Genomic DNA, 20,595 nt, shown 5'->3' with positions numbered 1-20,595 from the left:
GCCAAGTTCTGCTTCCTCTGCTAACTGCCAGTCTTCTGGTCTTCAACGTGGATGCAGCTGGTAGTTTTCAAGGCTGTTATGGAGTTGGAGAGCTAGGAATGGGACTCAGTCAAGTTAAAATGCTACAAAACTCACTGTTCTTACCCGGATTCAGCTATTTGTCTTTGATAAATTATCCCCAGTTTGCTTTTTTTTTTTTTTTTTTTTTTTTTTTGAGACGGATTTCCACAGTTCTGAAAAAGGTTATTCTGATTATTTTGCCAATTTTTCATTGTCTTTATGTAGTAGAGAATTTTGGTCAGGGGAAGTCCTTAGTCTGCCATTTTTGATGATACTCTTTCCTTCCCTTCTTTTTAGGCTTTTATTTTCATGAATCTCGTATCTGTTGGTGTTTTGTTTTGTTTTGTTTTTTAAACAGGGTCTTGTTTTGTCACCCAGGCTAGAGTGCAGTGGTGTAATCATGGCCTACTGCAGCTCCGAACTCCTGGGCTCAAGTGATCCTGCTTCCTCAGCCTCCCAAGTAGTGGGGACTACAGGTGCACACCACCATGACCAGCTAATTTTTTAAATTTTTTGTAGAGATGGCGTCTTGCCCTGCTGTTCAGACTAGTCTCAAATTCCTGGCCTCAAGCGATCCACCTGTCTCAGCCCTTCAAAGTGCTGGGATTACAGGCTTGAGCCACTACACCAGCCTATACGATGTGAGGTCAGGGTTCAGATTCATTCTTTTCATGTGGATATTTAGTTTTCCCATCACTATTTATTGAAGAGACTTTTCTTTCCCCATTGGATATTTTTGGCATCCTGGTCTAAAATCAGTTGACTGTAGATGTTTGGGTTTATTTCTGGACTTCTAATTCTACTCCATTGATTTATGCATCTTTCGTTATACCAGTATTTCACTGCTTTGATTACTATAGCCTTATAGTAGATTTTGAAATCAGGAAATATGACTTTTACAATGTTTTTTCTTTCAGTATTTGTTTTGGTCATCCTGGATCCCTCGCTTTTTTTTTTTTTTTTTCTTGCCTCAGGTTTATATGTACAGATAGCACAGGAGGACCCCAGCCCCATGCAGATGGCAGCCCGAGGGGTTCACACCAGTCCTTCTGTTCTCACATTGGTAGACAGAGATACCTACTCTGAAGCCTTTATAGGGGCCTGGGCACCTTTGGGAGCCTGAGCTGGAACTGAAGCTGGAGCTGCAGCCTGGGCCTTGGTTTGATCCTTGGCCTTGCTTGGCCTTTGGCTGGCACAGCCTGAGTACCTTGGCAATGCGGGCATGAGCACACTTCCCAAGCTTGGGGTGGGCAATGTAGACAAGTCGATCGAGCTTGTGGCTGACACCCTTTGGGATCTTGGGCTTAATCTCCTTGGGCTTTACGGGGGCCTTGATAGCCTCGGCACGTGCACACATGGCCTTGGCATTGTTGACCTGCATCTTCTTTAGGCCCTTTTTGTTGTGCTTCTTGGCAAAGTGCATGTTCCTCAGGAACCTGGGGTCCACTCCTTAAGAGATTCGTATCTTTGTAATCGGATTTCTTAATACCATTTCTGTGCCATTTTCGGGACTGGTTGTGTTTGGTGTGGTTCTTGGTCTTGGCCGTGTCTGTACCTGAAGCCCCAGCTCCTGAAGCACCTAGAACCGGAACCCTCACATTTTTATATGAATTTTAAGGCTTTGTTTTATTTTTAGATACAGAGTCTTGCAGTGTTGCCCAGGCTGCTCTTAGACTCCTGGGCTCCAGTGATGCTCTCACCTTGGCCACCTCTAAGTAGCTAGAACAGCAGGCATGTGCTACCATTCCTGGTTTCCAAATGAATTTTGGGGTCAGCTTGCCCATTTCTGTAGAAAAGGTAATTCAAATTTTGAGGCCGGCGCAGTGACTCATGCCTGTAATCCCAGCACTTTGGGAAGCCGAGGTGGGTGGATCACTTGAGGCCAGGAGTTTGAGACCAGCCTGGCCAACATGGCAAAATCTCATCTCTACTAAAAATACAAAAACTTAGCCGGGCGTTGTGGCGCGCGCCTGTAATCCCAGCTACTTGGGAGACTGAGGCAGGAGAATCACTTGAACCCTGGAGGTGGAGGTTGCCATGAGCTGAGATAGCGACACTGCACTCCAGACTGGGCGACAGAGCACAACTCTGTCTCAAAAAAAAAAAAAAATTTTTTTTTTTTGATAGAGATTGTGTTGAATCTGTGGATGAATTTGGTGAAATAGTATAACTTTAAGCATTATAAGTTTCATTTAGAGAAAGTTTGGAAGTATGTAAAGTGAAAAAGTTCAGTGTTTGTGATTTTTTAATTAGGTAAGCATATAGGTCCCACTTGGCCTTCTAGATCTGTCAAAGGAATGGGGGCAGGCTCTCCTAGAGCCACAGGCAGCCCGCGGAATAGGAACTAGGAAGCTGGTGCACCACTGAACAAAGATAGAGTGCTTCTCAGGGCTGCCTAAGACTCTCACTGTGGCCAACTCAGGTGAAGGTTTTCCTTCAGAGGCTACAGAGTCTCCACGGGAACATCCTGCCCCCCTTCAGCATTCCTGTAGAGTGCTTCTGTTGTATATCAAAACCTGTAAATTGTGGAGCACTCAGGTGGGGATAGATATGATTGCTTTATTTGTCATGAATTTGAAAAAAGAAAACATTTGGGAACATGTTTTTTACAAGTAGCCATTTGATATTTGTTTCCTGAAAAGTTTATGAGATTTTTTTAAGGAGCTCAAATTTTGTTGAACATAGAGCCATAAATAGTGGTTGTTTTATTGACTTTATATGTATGTGTTTGTATCCACAGTGTTCTTCTCATTTCTTGCCTTTGTAATGTACCTAATTCCTGTGTTGCCAACACAATCATAGAAATACAAAGGAATTATGGTAATTGGCCGTAAGTGATGAAGTATGAGTTACATTTAATTATATATTCAAAAAAGGAAAATGGAAAGAAAGAAAACCTGGTTATCAATAAGTAGACCAAACTATATACCACCATTACTTAGGTTGTAGTTGAATATGTGGTCAAGCACGGTGGCTCATGCCTGTAATCTCAGCATTTTGGGCTGAGGCAGGAGGATCACCTGAGCTCAGGAGTTTGAGACCAGCCTGGGCAACATGGCGAAACCTCGTCTCTACAAAAAATACAAAAATTAACCAAGCATGGTGGTATGTCTGTAGTCCCAGCTACTCTGGCGACTGAGGCAGGAGGATTGCTTGGGCCTAGGAGTTCGAGGCTGTAGTAGGTCAAGGTCATGCCACTGCACTCTAGCCTGGGTAACAGAGTGAGACTCTGTCTCAAAAAAAAAAAAAAACAACAACAAAAAAAAACAGTTGGCCAGGCGCAGTGGCTCATGCCTATAATCCCAGCACTTTGGGAGGCTGAGATGGGTGGATCACCTGAGGTCAGGAGTTCGAGACCAGCCTGGCCAGCATGGCGAAACCCTGTCTCTACTAAAAATACAAAAATTAGCCAGGCATGGTGGGTGCTTGTACTCCCAGCTACTCAGGAGGCTGAGGCAGGAGAATCACTGAAACCTGGGAGGTGGAGGTTGCGGTGAGCTGAGACCACGCCACTGCACTCCAGCCTGGGCAACAGCAAGACTCCATCTAAAAAAATAATAATAATAATAAAATAAGTTAAATATGTGGCAAATGTGACTTTCAGTGAAATGTATTTGAACTTTTGTTTGGGAGAGCAGATGGTTTCAAGCAAGCATTATTCCTGATTTTAGCTTTTTGAGAAGAATCACAGTATTCCACTGTTGTAAGTATCAGAAACTATAATCAGCGATGTCCAGATTCTGCTCTTTGAACCTACCCAGAGTCAGGGGTTCTAAGAAGCCACCCAAGGTGTGAAACTGGTATAGCTTGCCAGGCTCCCGCTCTGCACACCCAAAGGGAAACTGGTACCAGAGGGAGGATTGGAAGAATCGTGTCTGTAAACCACCTGGCAGCCACTCCCTTCTCCAGGCTCTGTTTCTGCACCCTGCACTTAAGCTCAGCTTGGTATCTGACTGTCCCGTCCTGCTTTGGGACCTTTGCCGTGGTGGTCCTTTCCCTTGTGAGTCCCACCTGTCCCTTTTGCACTTGTCCAAACCTATCCTACAATCAAGGCCGACTTCAGAATAATATTTTTTTCGTAACAGACTTCTTGATTTCTCTCGCCCTTTGCCCATCTCTGTCTTTGCTGATGCCCCATAAAGTTTATGAGTGCTGTGCTTGTCAACAGCCCTCACCATAATCTGAGTACTCAGGCAATCCTCCTGCAACTTGTGAGCTCTTCAAGGAGGAAACGAGAAAATGCTGAACGATGATCCAGGCCTCCCGTTCAACATGCCAGCCTCAGCTTTGAAGGGGCCAGCCTAGAATCATACTTTTTTTGTTGCATTATTTTTTTATTACTACTTGAGGAATTTTCTGACAGTCATTTCATAGTTCAGTGCTCACTATTGTACTTGCTCCTGTAAGGTTATAATATGATTTCTTATTTCATTCATTTGTAGCCCACCTGTGTGGGTAACAGCATCACAGGAGTTATTGTCTGGAATTACTCATTGTCCTGTAGCCTTCCTCACTTTATCTTATTTTTCCCCCCGACAGGAAAGGACTTAGAAGCCTTACAAATACATCTGTGCATTCTTGCTTCAGACTTTACAACTGAGGGCCAGCCCAGTCTGGAAGCATCTCTTGTTAATGTTACAAGGAAACCGCTACCTCAGCAAACAAAAGGAATGGAGGAGGAGACTTATAACAAATGCCATTTAAAAAAAAAAGAAAAACTTGTTTTCAGAAAACATTAGAGGAAATTCGGAGAATTTTAGCATTGCATAGAAACAGCTTCACAGGTAAACAGATTTGACGGGCAGGCTCTGTCAAAATTCTGCAGAAGTTTGATCTTCTTAAGGACTTTGTGTGAAGTAATTCTGTACTGCTTTTTAAATTGCTGTTGATCAGCTTCTGGGTTTTTGGGTTCTAACTTTTTTGGGTATATTGAAGACATGGTGTACTACATTATATTACATTTTTAAAAGTTAAGTTATTTTTCTGCCATTGTAAATACAAGTATCAAACTATTCTTGCAAAGAAGTAAACATTTTTCTCAGCAAGCATATCCTTTTAGTAAGAGAGTGGAATGCTAAACAGTTCTTATCCAGCATTTTGGACATCTTTTATTTTTTGTCAGAGATCTTGCCTACACTGAAAATATTAATTATATAAACCTGTTGTCTCTCTCACCTCTACGTTGGATCACATGGTCACCTGCCTCATGGAAATGCCTTTTTTAAAACTTCGATTTCCAGAACTCCGCTATTTTTATACCTAGCTACAGTTTTGAGAAAGAAGAATCAGAACCCTGACCCGCTTACGGTCGCTGGGACAATTCCCTCTCCCGCATGTATTGCTGCAGTGCCCAGGACAGTAAAATGGACTACAAGCGGCGCTTCCTGCTTGGCGGGTCCAAGCAGAAGGTGCAGCAGCACCAGCAGTACCCGATGCCCGAGCTGGGCCGAGCGCTGAGTGCTCCCCTGGCATCCACAGCCACCACTGCCCCCCTGGGCAGTCTGACTGCTGCAGGCAGCTGCCACCATGCCATGCCCCACTCCACTCCCATCGCCGATATCCAGCAGGGCATCTCCAAGTATCTGGATGCCCTGAACGTCTTCTGCCGCGCCAGTACTTTTCTCACAGATCTCTTCAGCACTGTGTTCAGGAACTCTCACTACTCAAAGGCAGCCACGCAGCTCAAAGATGTGCAAGAGCATGTCATGGAAGCAGCCAGTCGGCTGACCTCGGCCATAAAGCCTGAGATCGCCAAGATGCTAATGGAACTTAGTGCTGGGGCCGCAAATTTTACGGATCAAAAGGAATTCAGTCTCCAGGACATTGAGGTAGAGTATCTTTTGTGTCATACTTGTGTAGAAAAATATACTACAAAGGTAAGTGAGAATATTCTCAAGTTTTTTCCAAATCACTGTAATAGTAGCCTTTGTCCTGTTTCTGTTGGTACTCTGTCTTTGTAAGAAATTTATGCATGCCAGGTTCTGAATTGCTTTCATATCAAATTAAGTAGGTTAAGGGTAGGTGTGGCGGCTGTAACCCCACAGTTACAGCCAAGGCGGGAGGATCGCTTGAGCTCAGGAGTTTGAGGCATCATAGTAAGACCTTGTCTCTACAAAAAATGAAAACATTAATTAGCTGGGTGTGGTGGTGTGCACCTGTTTGATAGTTTTTTTTTGTTTTTGTTTTTGTTTTTTTTTTTTTTTTTTTTTGAGACGGAGTCTCACTCTGTCGCCCAGGCTGGGGTGCAGTGGTGCGATCTCAGCTCACTGCAAGCTCCACCTCCCGGGTTCACGCTATTCTCCTGCTTCAGCCTCCTGAGTAGCTGGGACTACAGGCGCCCGCCACCACGCCCAGCCAATCTCTCACATTTTTAGTAGAGATGGGGTTTTACCGTGTTAGCCAGGATGGTCTCGATCTCCTGACCTCGTGATCCGCCTGCCTCGGCCTCCGAAAGTGCTGGAATTACAGGCGTGAGCCATTGCGCCCGGCCGGCTTGTCATAATTTTGTTTAAAAATTTGACATGTAAAAAGCATGCCTTTACTTCTCAAAAGAAATGTAAGCAGTGAAACTTCTGCCTTCCTTTAGCATCTCATTCCTTTCCCCAGAAGTGACCATTGGTAACTGGTTGTTGTATACCATTCCAGACTACATGTCTGTACATGCATGGATGTTTACAGATGTGTGCAGCTTTAAGTTTGACATAAAGAACCACATTGTTCAGCCACCATTTTGCCTGATCACTGCTTGATAGAGATATGGCAGGAGAGCAGTTAGGAACACTTTGTCCTCTCCTAGAAAGTATTGAACAATCTTAGACTCTGACACAGCTATCACCCCGTGATGACATAGTGCTCTTAGCTTTATTCAGGACTTCAGGCAAAAGTGGTTGGAGATATAAGGCCAAAGGCTTTTATTTTAACCTGAGCGTTACTGAGCTCTTCTTCAGGCCATGCTTGCAGGTATTGGAGGAAACAGAGCTTGACCTGCAGGGCCCTTTGCTTCCCAACCCTGGAGGGCAAGTTCGCCTGTTGCCCAGGGCAGGACAATTAGAGAAGATAACCAGCTGTGAGCAGCAGGGGCTTGGTAAGCCGCTGGGGCACAGCAGTACCTGCTTTGTTTCTTCTGCTTTCCTGGGACTGGCATTGACCCTTGTAGCTGAGAACGGGAAATACTTATTGTTGTAGTTTGGAATTTTGACTTGGCTTTCTGCATTGAAATGCTGATTAGATAGCTGGAATACTACCATGCTTTTTTGTACATAATGGGCTGAACAGGCTTTCCCAGACAAGTCTGGAAACTAAGTAGTTGGTGGGTTTTCCAGTTTATGCATCTATTCTGAGTTTCAAACAGCTGACTTACAAATGAATTTCTAAATGTAATTGCCAAGCATAGGCCCGCAGACTTCACGTTTCACTTTTTCCCCAGAGCAGTATTTGTTGTTTCTGGAATTTATGTTCCAGGGGATTTAGCCATAGGCCAGTAAGGGTCTCTCTCAGAATGTTCAGCAACTCAGATGAAATGGGTAGGCATTTGGATTTTTTCCTTTCTGTTTTTTAAGGATTTTTATAAGCGAGGTCCTGAGAGTTGCTTTGACATTCATCCCTGGGGAAAGAGGTCTGTGGCCTAACATTGCTAGGCAAGGCCTCTACTCAGGAGCTCAGTCCGGGACTGTGGGTGAGAAAAGCTCTGGATTTGAGAGTATTCAAATATTTGACCATTTAAGAGCTAGGACAAAGGACGATCCTGTCCCCTTGCCATGTGGCCAGTGCATGTGTACAGTGTTCCCAGGTGATTTTGACTTACAGCCAGGTTTGGGCTGTGGTTATTGATTGACAGATACTGATGCCTGTGTCCAGGAATGGTGGTGGCTGACTGTGTGCTCTGCCACCATGCCTTGGAACCAGCCGGGCATATGTAAGTCCTGTCCAGTCTGTACTCACCAGTGACTTTGTCCCTTAGCCCAAGTGGTTCACCCTCACAGTCTCCCTGTTAGAGAAGCGAGTTGTGACTCTGGGGTTTCACTAGCTGACTAGTGCCTGCGACACTGTTTGGTACATCAGCCTAGGAAGTCAGTTACAGAGCACAGAGTCAGAAGACCTGGGTTTGGAAGGTGACATCTGTCACTTAAAAAAAATTACTTGTTCAGTGGAAGTGTACGTAAATAAAAGAATCAAAGTGACTTGTGATTTGTGCATTCATTCCACAGATATTTATTATATGCCTCATTTCTGCCTGGTGCTACTCCAGCATATTGATTGCAGCAGTGAACGTGACAGAAATCTCTCCCTTCATGTAGCTAGAAGGGAATTTCGATCTTAGAGAAGGTAGTTAGAAAAGGTACCACTGAGAAGGTGACATTTGAGTAAAGGCCCGAAAGGGATGAGAGAGCAAGCCTGTTGGCCAAGAAAAGAGGATTCCAGGCAGAGGGAGCGCCTAGCACAGAGTCCCAGAGACAGGAGCCAGGGAGGAGCCAGCCTGGAGTGTTGGAAGAGCAGCACGGAACCTACTGTGGCTGAAACAGAGTGAACGGAAGGGAGAGAAGTAGGGGTGAGGTCAGAAGGGTAAAAGGGGCCACTCTGGTGTCTGTTCTGAGTAGCCAGGTAGGAGGCAGGGTGAGGTACACTTCTGAAGGGCAGGAGAAGGGAGGACAGCAGGCTGGGCTCTGCCATTCTTATGTAGTGAGCAGTGATGCCACTTCTCCCCTTGACTTCTTCATACTGGGTAGCTCCAGGGCTCTGGTTTTACATAGGGTCCTCACTGTTGAGAGGTGTTGGTCCTCTGTGTAGGCAGTCCAGGAACCCAGGGCAACCATGGGGCTCCCAGGAGTTGTATGTCTCTAAGGAGACTATATTTTATAAATTCCAGCATTGATTGATTTTTCAAGTGTTTACCATCTTGTGACTAAGCAGACAGACATTTATACACACACACACACACACACACACACATATATATGCTATATTGCTCAGGCTAGCCTTGAACTCCTGGGCTCAAGCAGTCCTCCAACCTCAGCTTCTCGCATAGCTGAGACTGCGTAACTGAGACTACAAGTACGTGTCACTGTGCCTGGCTCTCAAATTACACAGTTGTATCTTGGCTTTCAGTTTGACACGATGACAAATTTCTTTTGTATATATGTGATTACCCATCAATATGTTTGAAATAATTTATCTGTGAGTGCTGACTGACTCTTAATTAAGGACCTTAATTCAGGTATATTAACATTTATTTTGGATAGATATATGCCAAAAATATTGTAGAGTAACAATAATGGAAAATATTAGAAACTGGTTTCAGAAATATGATTTGCATTAACCTTAATGGAATTAAATGTGCATCCTGTTCCTTCTTTTTTTTTTTTTTTTTGCCCTAAAGGTAAAAGTCAGTGTTACTTGTTTTGACTGGTAGATCTTCCGTAACAGATTATGGAGTAAATATTTCCTAATGGTATGTGCCAGATGAAAGTTCATATTGCTGCTGCTAATCAGAAACTGAAGGTCACCTCATAAAAAGCTTGTATGAATCCAGTTTTGAAACTTGCTAATTTCAGGTCAGTCTTTTTTGGCTTGCTTTTTTGCTGAGGTGAATCTGCCATTACCTAAATTGTCTTCAGACTTTAGCCTGTAGAGGAAGCTGTACTTAATTAAGCAGCTGGAATTTGGGTGATTCTGTAAATTTGCATTGTGGTCAACAAACATGATTTACTATCTGCCTAGCCCATTCTACGTGGGTGGAAGCCACCAGGACCAGTGGGCATCTGTCACTGTGGAGGGACTGGACCCTTTGACTTTAATTGAGACAGGCATGTGCAACCAACTCATTATTCTGATAATTGCCCATTAAAAGGAGAAAAGTAAGGAAGTAAGCAAATTTCCTGCTTTTCCGGTAGAAACTGTTTTTCATGGTAACCAAATAGCCCTAATGGATGAGAGAAAAATCTCCACTTTGCAGACCATGATCAATTCAGTGACTCAACCAGTGGCCAACAGTGGAGGATGAAACCATTTGTTGGAAGGTTGCTGAGGAACCGCATTTGGGAGAATCAGGCCTTCCCCACCCAAATCCCATTGATCAGCCTTAGTGTCATGGAAATGGAGGCAGGTAATTATGTCTCCTGATGTGCTGCAGTAAGAACCACACAACATCTCTAATATTAATAATATTATTCTACTTCTCCCTCTTAAAAAAAAAAAAAACCTGAAATAATCTAATCTAGCTTCTAAAATGAATCCAGTCTACAGGAAATGTGGGGTGCAGTGACGCAAGTTATGCAATACCACGAGAAAGCAACCAGACAAATTCAGAATGTGGTATATCCTGTAATAAGTTGACCTGATTTGTTTAACAAGTCAGTAGCATTAAAAAAAAATTACACAGAATGTACTGTTCTGGATTAAAAGAGAGTTAAACAATATAACAACCAAATAAAATTACCTTTTGGGGTTGAGATTCAAACCAAATGTAAAAAAGATAATGTTTAAAAGAGAATTTGGGAAGCTTGAACACATACTGAGTCTTGGTTGACTGGGATTTGCTTCAAAAAAAAAAAATGATGGGGAAGGATAGATGGAAAAAACATGGCAAAATGTTAATGGAATTGAAACTTTTAATTTTTTTTTTTTTTTTGAGACGAAGTCTCGCTCTGTCGCCCAGGCTGGAGGTCAGTGGCTGGATCTCAGCTCACTGCAAGCTCCGCCTCCCGGGTTCATGCCATTCTCCTGCCTCAGCCTCCCGAGTAGCTGGGACTACAGGCGCCCACCACCTCGCCCGGCTAGTATTTTGTATTTTTTTTTAGTAGAGACGGGGTTTCACCATGTTAGCCAGGATGGTCTCGATCTCATGACCTCGTGATCCGCCCGTCTCGGCCTCCCAAAGTGCTGGGATTACAGGCTTGAGCCACTGCGCCTGGCCGAAACTTTTAATTTTTTTGTAGAGACAGGATCTTGCTGTGTTGCCCAGGCTGATCTCAAACTCCTGGGCTCAAGTGATCCTCTCACCTCAGCCTCCCACAACACTGGGATTATAGGCATGAGCCACTGTGCCTGGCCATAGGATTGAAGCGTTTTGATGGGTACATGCTTTTGTGTCTGTTTGGACCTTTTCCAAGTTTACAAAAAGTGAGAGAGAAATTCAGGAATGTATTAAAAGTGTAATGTATCAGAGTACCCAATAAATAACTCCATTTCATGGAGGAGTTTTCGCATGTGAAGTGGTCTTCTAACAGAAAGGGAGCATTATTGAGTAGTTAGAAAACCCAAGGTATAGGGATGAAGAGAAAAGCATGTGTTCTTCAAAAAAATGAAGAGAATAAAAGTGAATCAAAGGAGAAAATGGGAACAGAGAAAAGACCCTCTCTGAAAGTGGGAGGCCAGCAGCAGGGTAGGAGTCAAAGGAAAGAATGAAATGTTGCTAATTTGGGGGACTAGTGATTGAATGACAATGTTGCTGTCTTTTCAGAGAGTAGGATTTAAAATTTTGAGTTGCTGAAAAGGCTTGAGTGAATTTGCTGGAAAAATTAGGTTTGGTGGGTAGATTAGAAGGAAACAAATAGGAGAGTTCATGGAATATAATTTCAGATAGAACTGGCTCTCCTGAATTAATTTTTTTGGTTCTGGTCAGCTTGGGAGACCTCACAGGATTGGATATGGCCTGTTCTGGCAGCCTCCCTCCTCTTTACAAACCAGGAACCTGAGCACCCATAAAACAGCATTTGCCTGTAGTCCTTCTGAGGCCAGCCAGCGAAGGGGTTATGTGTCCTATGTGTCTGCTGCCTCCCCGCTGCCTCGGGCCAGTGCAGTCTAGTGCAGAGGGGCTTGTTGGCAGAGGCCATCCCACTGTGAGAACAGGCTGCCTTGCCCCTCTGCTAATGGCGAAATGTCCAGAGCCAGGAAATCAGAAACAGCCTGATGTGGAGGCACCCCTGAGCACCCTTGCTCTCACTAGGACCGCTCCTGAGTAGGCCCAGCCACTGCCCTGCCTTCCTCTTCTTCCAGCTGAGCCACCCACCCGCCTCGATAAATACACATGAGCTAGCTGCAAGCGTTGCACAGATGACAGGGTCAATAAAAGCGCTCCAGGACTGGTAGGCCAGATAAATAAATAGACAGTGGCACTAGGTGTGATGAGTGCTGTGATGCAGATGGAAAATAGCCTCAAGTCTGTTGATTCGGCAAAACTTTCAACTGCTCCTCTCCCCGCACCCAGCTCACTGTGCCAGGGCCAGCCCTCGTACCAGAACCTCCTGCCTAACCAAGAGCGCATCCGAGTGGGGGCAGGGCAGATAGCCCAGTAGGCCATGGGGAGAGTGAGGAGATACTGGTAACTGCCTCTCAATATACAATCTCTTTTTTCTTTTTTCCTTTCTTCTTTCTTTCTTTACCTTTTTTTCCCCCCAAGACAGGATTTCACTTTGTTGCCCAGGGTGGAGTGCAGTGGCACAATCACAGTTCACTGCAGCCTGAACTCCTGGGCTCAAGTGATTCTCCTGTCTCAGCCTCCCAACTATCTGGGTCTACAGGTGCACTTCACCACACCCAGCTAAACTGTATTTTTTTTTGTAGAGTCAGGATTCCATTACATTGCCCAAGCTGCCCTTTTTTCTTAGTAACAAACTCTCATTTTGTTTTCCATACTGTGCCTGGAATAAGGACTACTCTTAGTTCTTTAAAGCTGGGAGTGGTCACTTGAATAAGATCTGGTTCTTGACGGTGTAACTAGAAGTACTGCATGAGATTACTGGGACGTCTTCTTAAGGGGAAATGGGTGATCCTTTCTCCCCCAATTTTCTACCATCTCCAGTGCGTGCAGAATGGCCGAGGGCCATTTAGCCATTTCCAACCGTGAAGTCACCTAGAAATGGGAGCCTCGCATGAGTGTGCTGAGCAGAAAGCTGGGAAGCAGGCTCCTTGTGATGCCCTGGCATCTCTATTCCAGCCCTGGTCCCTCTGCTCTGGATTTGTTTTATCTTAGAAAAATATAAACATCATTGTTTTTTTTTCCCCCGTCTGAGATGGAGTTTCACTCTTGAGTACAATGGAGTACAATGGTGTGATCTCGGCTCACTGCAACCTCTGCCTCCTGGGTTCAGGCGATTCTCCTGCCTCAGCCTCCCAAGCAGCTGGGATTACAGGCGTGTGCCACCACGCCCGGCTAATTTTTGCATTCTTAGTAGAGACGGGGTTTTACCATGTTGGTCAGGCTGGTCTTGAACTCCTGACCTCAGGTGATCCACCTACCCTGGCCTCCCAAAGTGCTGGGATTACAGGCATGAGCCACTGCACTCGGCAACATTGTTCTTATTTAAGCCACTATATTGGTTTTGGGTTTGATTTTAATTAATTTTTTTTTTTTTTTTTTTTTTTTTTTTTTTTTTTTACTGTAGAGATGGAGCCTCACAGTGTTGCCCAGGCTGGTCTCAAACTCCTGGGCTTAAGCGATCCTCCTGTCTGGGTCTCCTAAAGTGCTGGGATTACAGGTGTGAGTCACCATGCCTGGCCTGTTTCTGTTTTTGTTTTGTTATATGTAGATAAACCTGATTCTAATTAAATGGAAGCAGGAAGACTAGTTAAGGGGCTATTAGAGCAGTCTAAGTGAGGGATGATAGTAGTTTGGAATAGAAGGGTAGCAGAGGTGACTAGAAGTAGTTATATGTATTTTTACTGCGGTAAAATATATGTAACATAAATTTTGCCATTTTAACCATTGTTAAGTGTACAGTAGTGTTAAGTACACTCACATTGTTGTGCAAGCATCACCACCATCCATCTCTAGAACTTTCTTATCTTCCTAAACTGAAACTCTGTACCTGTTCAACAATAACTCCTGGTTCCCCTCTCCTCCCAGCTCCTGGCAACAACCTTTCTTTGTGTCTCTATAAATTTGACTAGGAACCTCGTATAAATGGACCCATAGAATATTTGTCCTTTTGTGACAAGTGTGTTTCACTTAGCATAATGTCTTTAAGGCTCATTCGTGAGCTTTAAATTTCTTTTTAAGGCTAGCATCAGAATTTCCTTCTTTTTAAAGGCTGCGGCCAGGTGCAGTGGCTCATGCCTGTAATCCCAGCACTTTGGGAGGCTGAGGCGGGTGAATCACCTGAGGTCAGGAGTTTGAGACCAGCCTGGCCAACATGGTGAAACCCCATCTCTACTAAAAATACAAAAAATAGCTGGGCATGGGGATGAATGCCAGTAGTCCCAGTTACTCGGGAGGCTGAGGCAGGAGAATCGCTTGAACCTGGGAGGCGGAGGTAGCGGTGACCCAAGATCGCACCGTTGCACTCCAGCCTGGGTGACAAAAGTGAAACTCCATCTCAGAAAAATAAAAATTAAAATAATAAATAAATAAAGGCTGATAAATATTTCAGCAGTTGTATTTTGCATGATTTATGACATGAGCACCCTTTGGTAGTGCTATGTAGTACTCTCTGGTAGTACTATTTACTCTGGTAAATCACTCTGGTAGTCACTCCCTGGTAGTGCTCTGGTAGTCACTCTCTGGCTACCAGCCTCTGGTAGTCACTCTCTGGTAGTACTATTTACTGAGATGGGGAGTAGTGAGGAAGAGTAAGTTCAGATAATAGGTCTGTGATGCCTGTTAGATATCCCATGGGTGATTTCTAGAGGATAGTTGCATACACAAATCTGGAGTTGAGGGTTGAGGTCCAGAACTTGGAGACCCTCAGTCAGTAGATGAATGTAAAGCTAGAGAACTAAAGGAGGTCATCAAGGAAGAGCGTAGTTGGAGAATGAGTAAACCCTGGGGCACTCCCACATTTACAGTCAAAAGATGAATAGGAAGCCGCGCAGGAGTCTGAAACTGGAACAGCTGGAGAGCTAGGAAGGAAATGAAGCAAGGGTGCTGCTGCTGAAGGGAGGTGAGGCCTCCTCTCCACCCCATTCCAAGATTTGCCATAGTTATACCACTTGGAACACTGTGCACATACAGCCGGCTGGGAGTGTCCCTGTCAGATGTGGATATTGGGATCTCTGTCTCAGTGCGGTAACATGCAAGGCATCCAGTGTGACAGAGTGGCCTCACCCAAGTGATATGTCATGATAAGGAGACTGGCATATGGAGACTGATTGGAGACTGATTTCTATTTGCCAGTTTCCTGTTTGCCTTTGTAATCGGTTTATCAATTGAGGTATTTTAGTATTCTTGATGGAAGTGACAAATTTTAACAAAAAGTAGACTTGTGAACAAAAAGAATTTTCTGACCTCTGATGGGCTCCTGAGGCCATATATCAGGATAACTTAAATATATTTTTATCTCTGCCCTATATAAACCCACAGTGTATTATGGAGAAAACTTGCATTTTGTTTTTATTTATTTTTTGAAATGGAGTCTCGTTCTTTCTTCCAGTCTGGAGTGCAGCGTTGTGATCTTGGCTCACTGCAACCTCTGCCTCCCAGGTTCAAGCGATTCTCCTGCCTCAGCCTCCCGAGGAGCTGGAATCACAGGCGTGCACCACCATGCCCGGCTAATTTTTGTATTTTTTGTAGAGACAGGGTTTCACCATGTTGACCAGGCTGGTCTTGAACTCTTGACCTCAAATGATCTGCCTGCCTCAGCCTCCCAAAGTGCTGGGATTACAGGCATGAGCCACTATGCCTGGCCAAAACTTGCATTTTGAATGGGAAAAATTACTCAGTAGTAATTAACATGGACTTAGTTATCTTGAGTGGCATTTCATTTTTTCCCTGGATGATATTTGGTAATTATTATTATTAGGTGTGTTAAGATTTATAGCAGTGTAGCTGAAATATAAAACTTCCTATGTATATTGATATGGTAACAAATTTTTAATATATTTTATTTTGGAAAGCAAACCATAAAACAACACACAATCTACTTTTTGCAAAAAAAAAAAAAATCTATAGGTACAAATATGGGCTGTTAGGAATCATACAATCAATGGTTATACCTATTTAGGAATATTTAGAACTATTTGTATGTTTGTATAGCTAATCTTTCCCCCCCTGACTTATTGATGATGAGTATTACTGATACAAAAGGTTTTGTGCACCACAGTGCATTGCCCATGAAATATGAACTCAGAAACTGCCCATGCTGTTATTTTCACCAGCAGTGAAGCAGCATGTCCGGGGGCAGAATGTACTCTTGTGTGAATTATTAGCATTTGGTGTTGGTTCCGACACCCTTGGGCATGAGCTTTCTTTCTCTCCCTCATTTGTTCTAAACATAGCATGGCAGCTTTTCTATGCTCTAGGTTATTGCTGACTGCAAGGAGACTGGGTTGTTCTTTAGTTAGTTTTTTACTTATTAGTTTCAGTAAGCCTGTTTCTTACATTTTTCTACTGTAGCATAATCTTCATAATTACTTTCTATAGTCCAGGCATGGTGTACTGCATTCTCTTTATCTCTGGGTCTTTGTGTCACATTCTAGTGTGTAGCTCATTATGTAATGAATCCAGTGATCATCAGAACAAGAGATCTCATTAAGAACAAGGTTGAGGACACTAGGAACCTAATGTAACATTTAAGGTATAAATGAGTATTGAAGAGAAAGAAATGATTGAATGCTTTGGAATTTCTAATGCAAGCACCCATCTTGGACCTACTTACACTGGGTTTTTAAAGTAATCGGAAATAAATGGATGTATGAGAGTTTTACTTGTTCCTCACTCTAAAGGGATATAAAAAAGATGAACTCGAGTTCATGGAGTTGAGCAGAACAGTGAACTTAGTGAGAAATTATTTGTATTGATGTGAAAATCACACCATGTTTTGGGAAATGGGGTGGACTTGGGCACTCCATAATTCCAACCACATGCAGGTATTACAGGCTGAGTCAGACCTGAGCCTAGAAGAGGAATAGCTGCAACTAAACTTTGAAATATTCCAGGAAAGCAGAGTTGACATGTAGGTTGATCTTCAACAACTGCAGTGGTATAGAAAGAGTGATCTTGGCCGGGCGCGGTGGCTCATGCCTGTAATCCCAGCACTTTGGGAGACCGAGGCGGGCGAATCACGAGGTCAGGAGATCGAGACCATCCTGGCTAACACGGTGAAACCCCGTCTCTACTAAAAATACAAAAAATTAGCCGGGCGTGGTGGCAGGCGCGTATAGTCCCAGCTACTCTGGAGACTGAGGCAGGAGAATGGCAGGAACCTGGGAGGCGGAGCTTGCAGTGAGCCGAGATTGTGCCACTGCACTCCAGCCTGGGCCACAGAGCAAGACTCCGTCTAAAAAAAAAAAAAAGAAAGGGTAGTCTTTTGGGGCTCCAAATAGGAAGGCCTTAAATTAAAAACTGTTTTACAATCTGAATAAAATATAAATATCATCAAAAAGAAAAGGTATTCTGGTCACGTACATGAACACAACATCCTTAGCAGCAGATGTGGTATGTGTGCAAAGGAATAGGAAGGTAAACATGCACGCTTCTCCTCCAGCATCAAGGTTGCTAGAAAACAGGCTCTCATTCAGTAGACCCCGATAGCCGACTGTAATCCATAGCTCCTCCTCTGATTAGTATTTATCCACTATTGTGGCTACATTCTAGGTCTTGTCAAAGGAAGAAAGTGTAGTGTGGTGGTTGGCAACACAACTTTTGGAGTCAAACAGACCTGGTGTCAGATCCCCACTTATTACCTGCTTGACATTGAGCAAGTTTCTTTATCTCAGTAAACCTCAGTGTTGTCATCTGTAAAATGGGTGAATTGCTCACACCCCACAGGGATGGTTCACCAAACGTAAAGTGCTTGGTATTTAAACACTCAAAAAATGGTAGCTGTTGATAGAGCTTCACTGGCATTTTAAACTTAAATGCCTGCCTTTGGCCACTCTGCTCATCCCCAGCTTCCCATACCTGTTCTGCAATTTGAACCACACAGTCCAGGAAACTTTCTCCATGTGAAGGAGAAAATAGCTTTCCACAGCCCTGGGGTCACACACTCCCAAATGTATGTCAGGAAGACACCCAAGGACTGGCTCATCCCTGGGTCAAGGAGAGTGGGGTCTGTTTCAGGCGGGGAGCTCAGTTAAGACATGAGATCCTCATAGAGGAAAGGTGGGCAAAGGCAGGCAAGAGGTTGAGCTCTGTAGTCTCTTAAGAGAAGGTGGTGGTTATGTATCTGCTACTCTGGGTAAATTTTTAGAGCAGCTATCTGATGAAACGGCTGTTTCCAAGGTCCAACATTAACATTGGTTTGATTGGCTTTGAATAAGTTATTTACAGCATAGATATTTTGTTACAATCATAATTTGTATGACTGAGTTGGTCTCCAGGCATCCTGGGTAGGAGAGGGAGGTGCACAGTGGCTGAGCTGTTGTCCTCATTCCTTATTTATAGGAAAGAAGCTTAGGTTAAATGACTCATCCAAGGTCAAACAGGTCCTAAGTGGTGGAGACAACACAGACAATGCCTTTTAAAACTGACCCGAGTCTCTTACCCCACTCCTTCCTACGGCAGCGTTCTGCCTTTCTTACTGCCACCCCATAGCAAGAGGGCTTCCTCTACCTCATTCTCCCCAGGGGTGATGGCCTTGTCAGAGAGCATCCTGTTCTTGATCTGGGGGCCCTCCTTCAGGCCTTTAGCCATTCCTCAGAACTTTGCCTCTTAGGAGGTGATAGGGTAGCTCTCTCTTTGCCCTTGGTCATTTCCTCGGAGAGCCTTTTCCTTCCCACCCGCCTGTGTTCCTTTCCCAGCAGCACCCGACCTTGCATATCTGTTCATTGCCTGTTGACTCCCCCATTAGAATGTCACCCTGGTGAGAGCAGGGACTTGCTCATTCTCTTTCCGGTAGTGTTCCCAGCTCCTTGTGCTTGGTGCGTATTAGGCATCCCCATGTTATATATTTATTGAGAGAATGAATGACTCAGTTGTGTCCGTCAGAGCTGTGAGCGTGTGAACCCAGAGCTAATGGAGCATGGCGTCTTCCCTTTCTCCTGCTCCTCCAGCTTCCCATAGCTGCCAAGGTGCTGAGGAAGGAGAGGGAGGAAGAGTTTGTGTCCCTGGGGAGCCAGCTCACTCCTCCTCCCTGTGTCTGCAGTGGATGAGGAGATTGAGGATACCTTCAGCCTACACCATTTAAGGTGGAGTTTCTGTCACATGCCAGTCGATCCCCGTTTAGAGTCTGCTGAAGGCAGTGGGGCACACAAGTGAAGGGCATGGACATTTGAGTCAGGTGACTGGTCCACCACATCTAGTTTGTATCACCTTGACAATATTTCATAGCCTTTCTATATCTTGATCTTGTTGTCTGTGAAGGGAGGATGACCTCATAGGGTGGTTCCTGGGATTGAATGCTCTAGCCCATGTGACTCTCCAGCGTTGGTCACGTCCAGGCTGCTTGCTCCACTAAAGCTGTCTGTGTGCTCTATAGGACTGAATAGCTGCTGCTTATTCTACTCCTGGCACCTGTCTAACTGGCCTGGGTGCGCTGCCTCTGTGTCCCTCACCCTGCCCAGTCTAGCACAGAGCACTGGGGGAAGTGCTCTGAGGAGGTGTGAGTGGAAGCCCAGGAGTTTGGGGGACTTCAGCCTGTAATGCCAGTTGTTCACTCTGGAGGGCGGATGCTTTGGTGTGAGATTTGTGTGCGGTTTTTTGTTTGCTTTAGTTGGTCCTGGTGATTTCTACGGGGTGAGGAGGGATTCAGAGAGAGTAAGTGTCATGCTGGCAACTGGCTTGCCCCTGCTTCTCTAGGAAACAGCTCTGACTCGTGGGAACTGAGAGGGCATGTGGCAAAGGGTAGATGCTGAGGCGAGGCGAGAGGTCCACTTGCGCACTGCGCCCAAGGAATCTGCGCATGTGCGTGAGGTAAGGCAGGGTAAGAGGTCCACGTGCATGCCACAAGGCAGAGAGTCCACGTGTTCATCTGAGGGGAGAGGAAGGTTGAGTCTTACTGTGTGCTGCTCAAGGGTCAGGACAGTGCATGAGCACTGTGCTGGATTTTGGTTCCTTGTAAAAAGCAATGGCCATAGTTCCCTGACCTTCACTACTTCCACGAGGCAGTGGGCTAAGGGCTGGCTCTCTCAGGTCCACTCCTGCTCAGTTGGGTGAATTGCAAACTCAGTAAAGTAAGTTGTGAGTAAGTAATCTGCATAAGCCAAAGAAATATAAAATATCTTCCACAAAAAGATTATTAGGAAACAGGATAAAAGAGCTGCAAAAGGTTTTTGTTGGTATTATTGTCAGATCTGATGTGGGCAAAACAACTATGAGAGATTAGGAAAAAATGTCAATAATCTGGAAGGTTTGTGGTCAGGTTGCTTTGTAAGTGGCAGGTTTTTGCCCTGTGTTAAAGAGGAAATAAGGCCGGCCATGGTAGCTGACGTCTGTAATCCCAGCCCTTTGGGAGGCCGAGGCAGGTGGAGTGCCTGAGGTCAGGAATTTGAGACCAGCCTGGCCAACATGGTGAAACCCCATCTCTACTGAAAATACAAAAATTAGCTGGGTGTGATGGTGCACTCAGGTCAGAGAATCGCTTGAACTCGGGAGGTGGAGGTTGCAGTGAGCCGAGATCATGCCACTGCACTCCAGCCGGGGTGACAGAGCGAGACTCCATTTCA

General features: G+C 44.7%; 1 protein-coding gene and 1 pseudogene across 8 annotated transcripts in view; one reads left to right on the top strand and one right to left on the bottom strand.

Annotated features, from left to right (window-relative positions):
- The window catches only part of GARRE1 (granule associated Rac and RHOG effector 1), a 98,002-nt gene that overhangs the window by 40,662 nt on the left and 36,745 nt on the right, over positions 1-20,595 (top strand). For all 8 annotated transcript variants that reach the window (XM_050768405.1, XM_050768407.1, XM_050768408.1 and 5 more), the window contains one exon: positions 4,600-5,888. In XM_050768405.1, coding sequence (XP_050624362.1) covers positions 5,394-5,888 — 495 coding nt within the window. In that variant the 5' untranslated portion in view covers positions 4,600-5,393. The remainder of the gene's footprint in view (positions 1-4,599; positions 5,889-20,595) is intronic.
- On the bottom strand, positions 1,138-4,999 carry LOC126943307 (60S ribosomal protein L29-like; annotated as a pseudogene).

Source organism: Macaca thibetana, chromosome 19 (genome assembly GCF_024542745.1).
Source record: "Macaca thibetana thibetana isolate TM-01 chromosome 19, ASM2454274v1, whole genome shotgun sequence".
Taxonomy (NCBI): domain Eukaryota; kingdom Metazoa; phylum Chordata; class Mammalia; order Primates; family Cercopithecidae; genus Macaca; species Macaca thibetana.
This window is presented reverse-complemented; position numbering and strand designations above follow the sequence as displayed.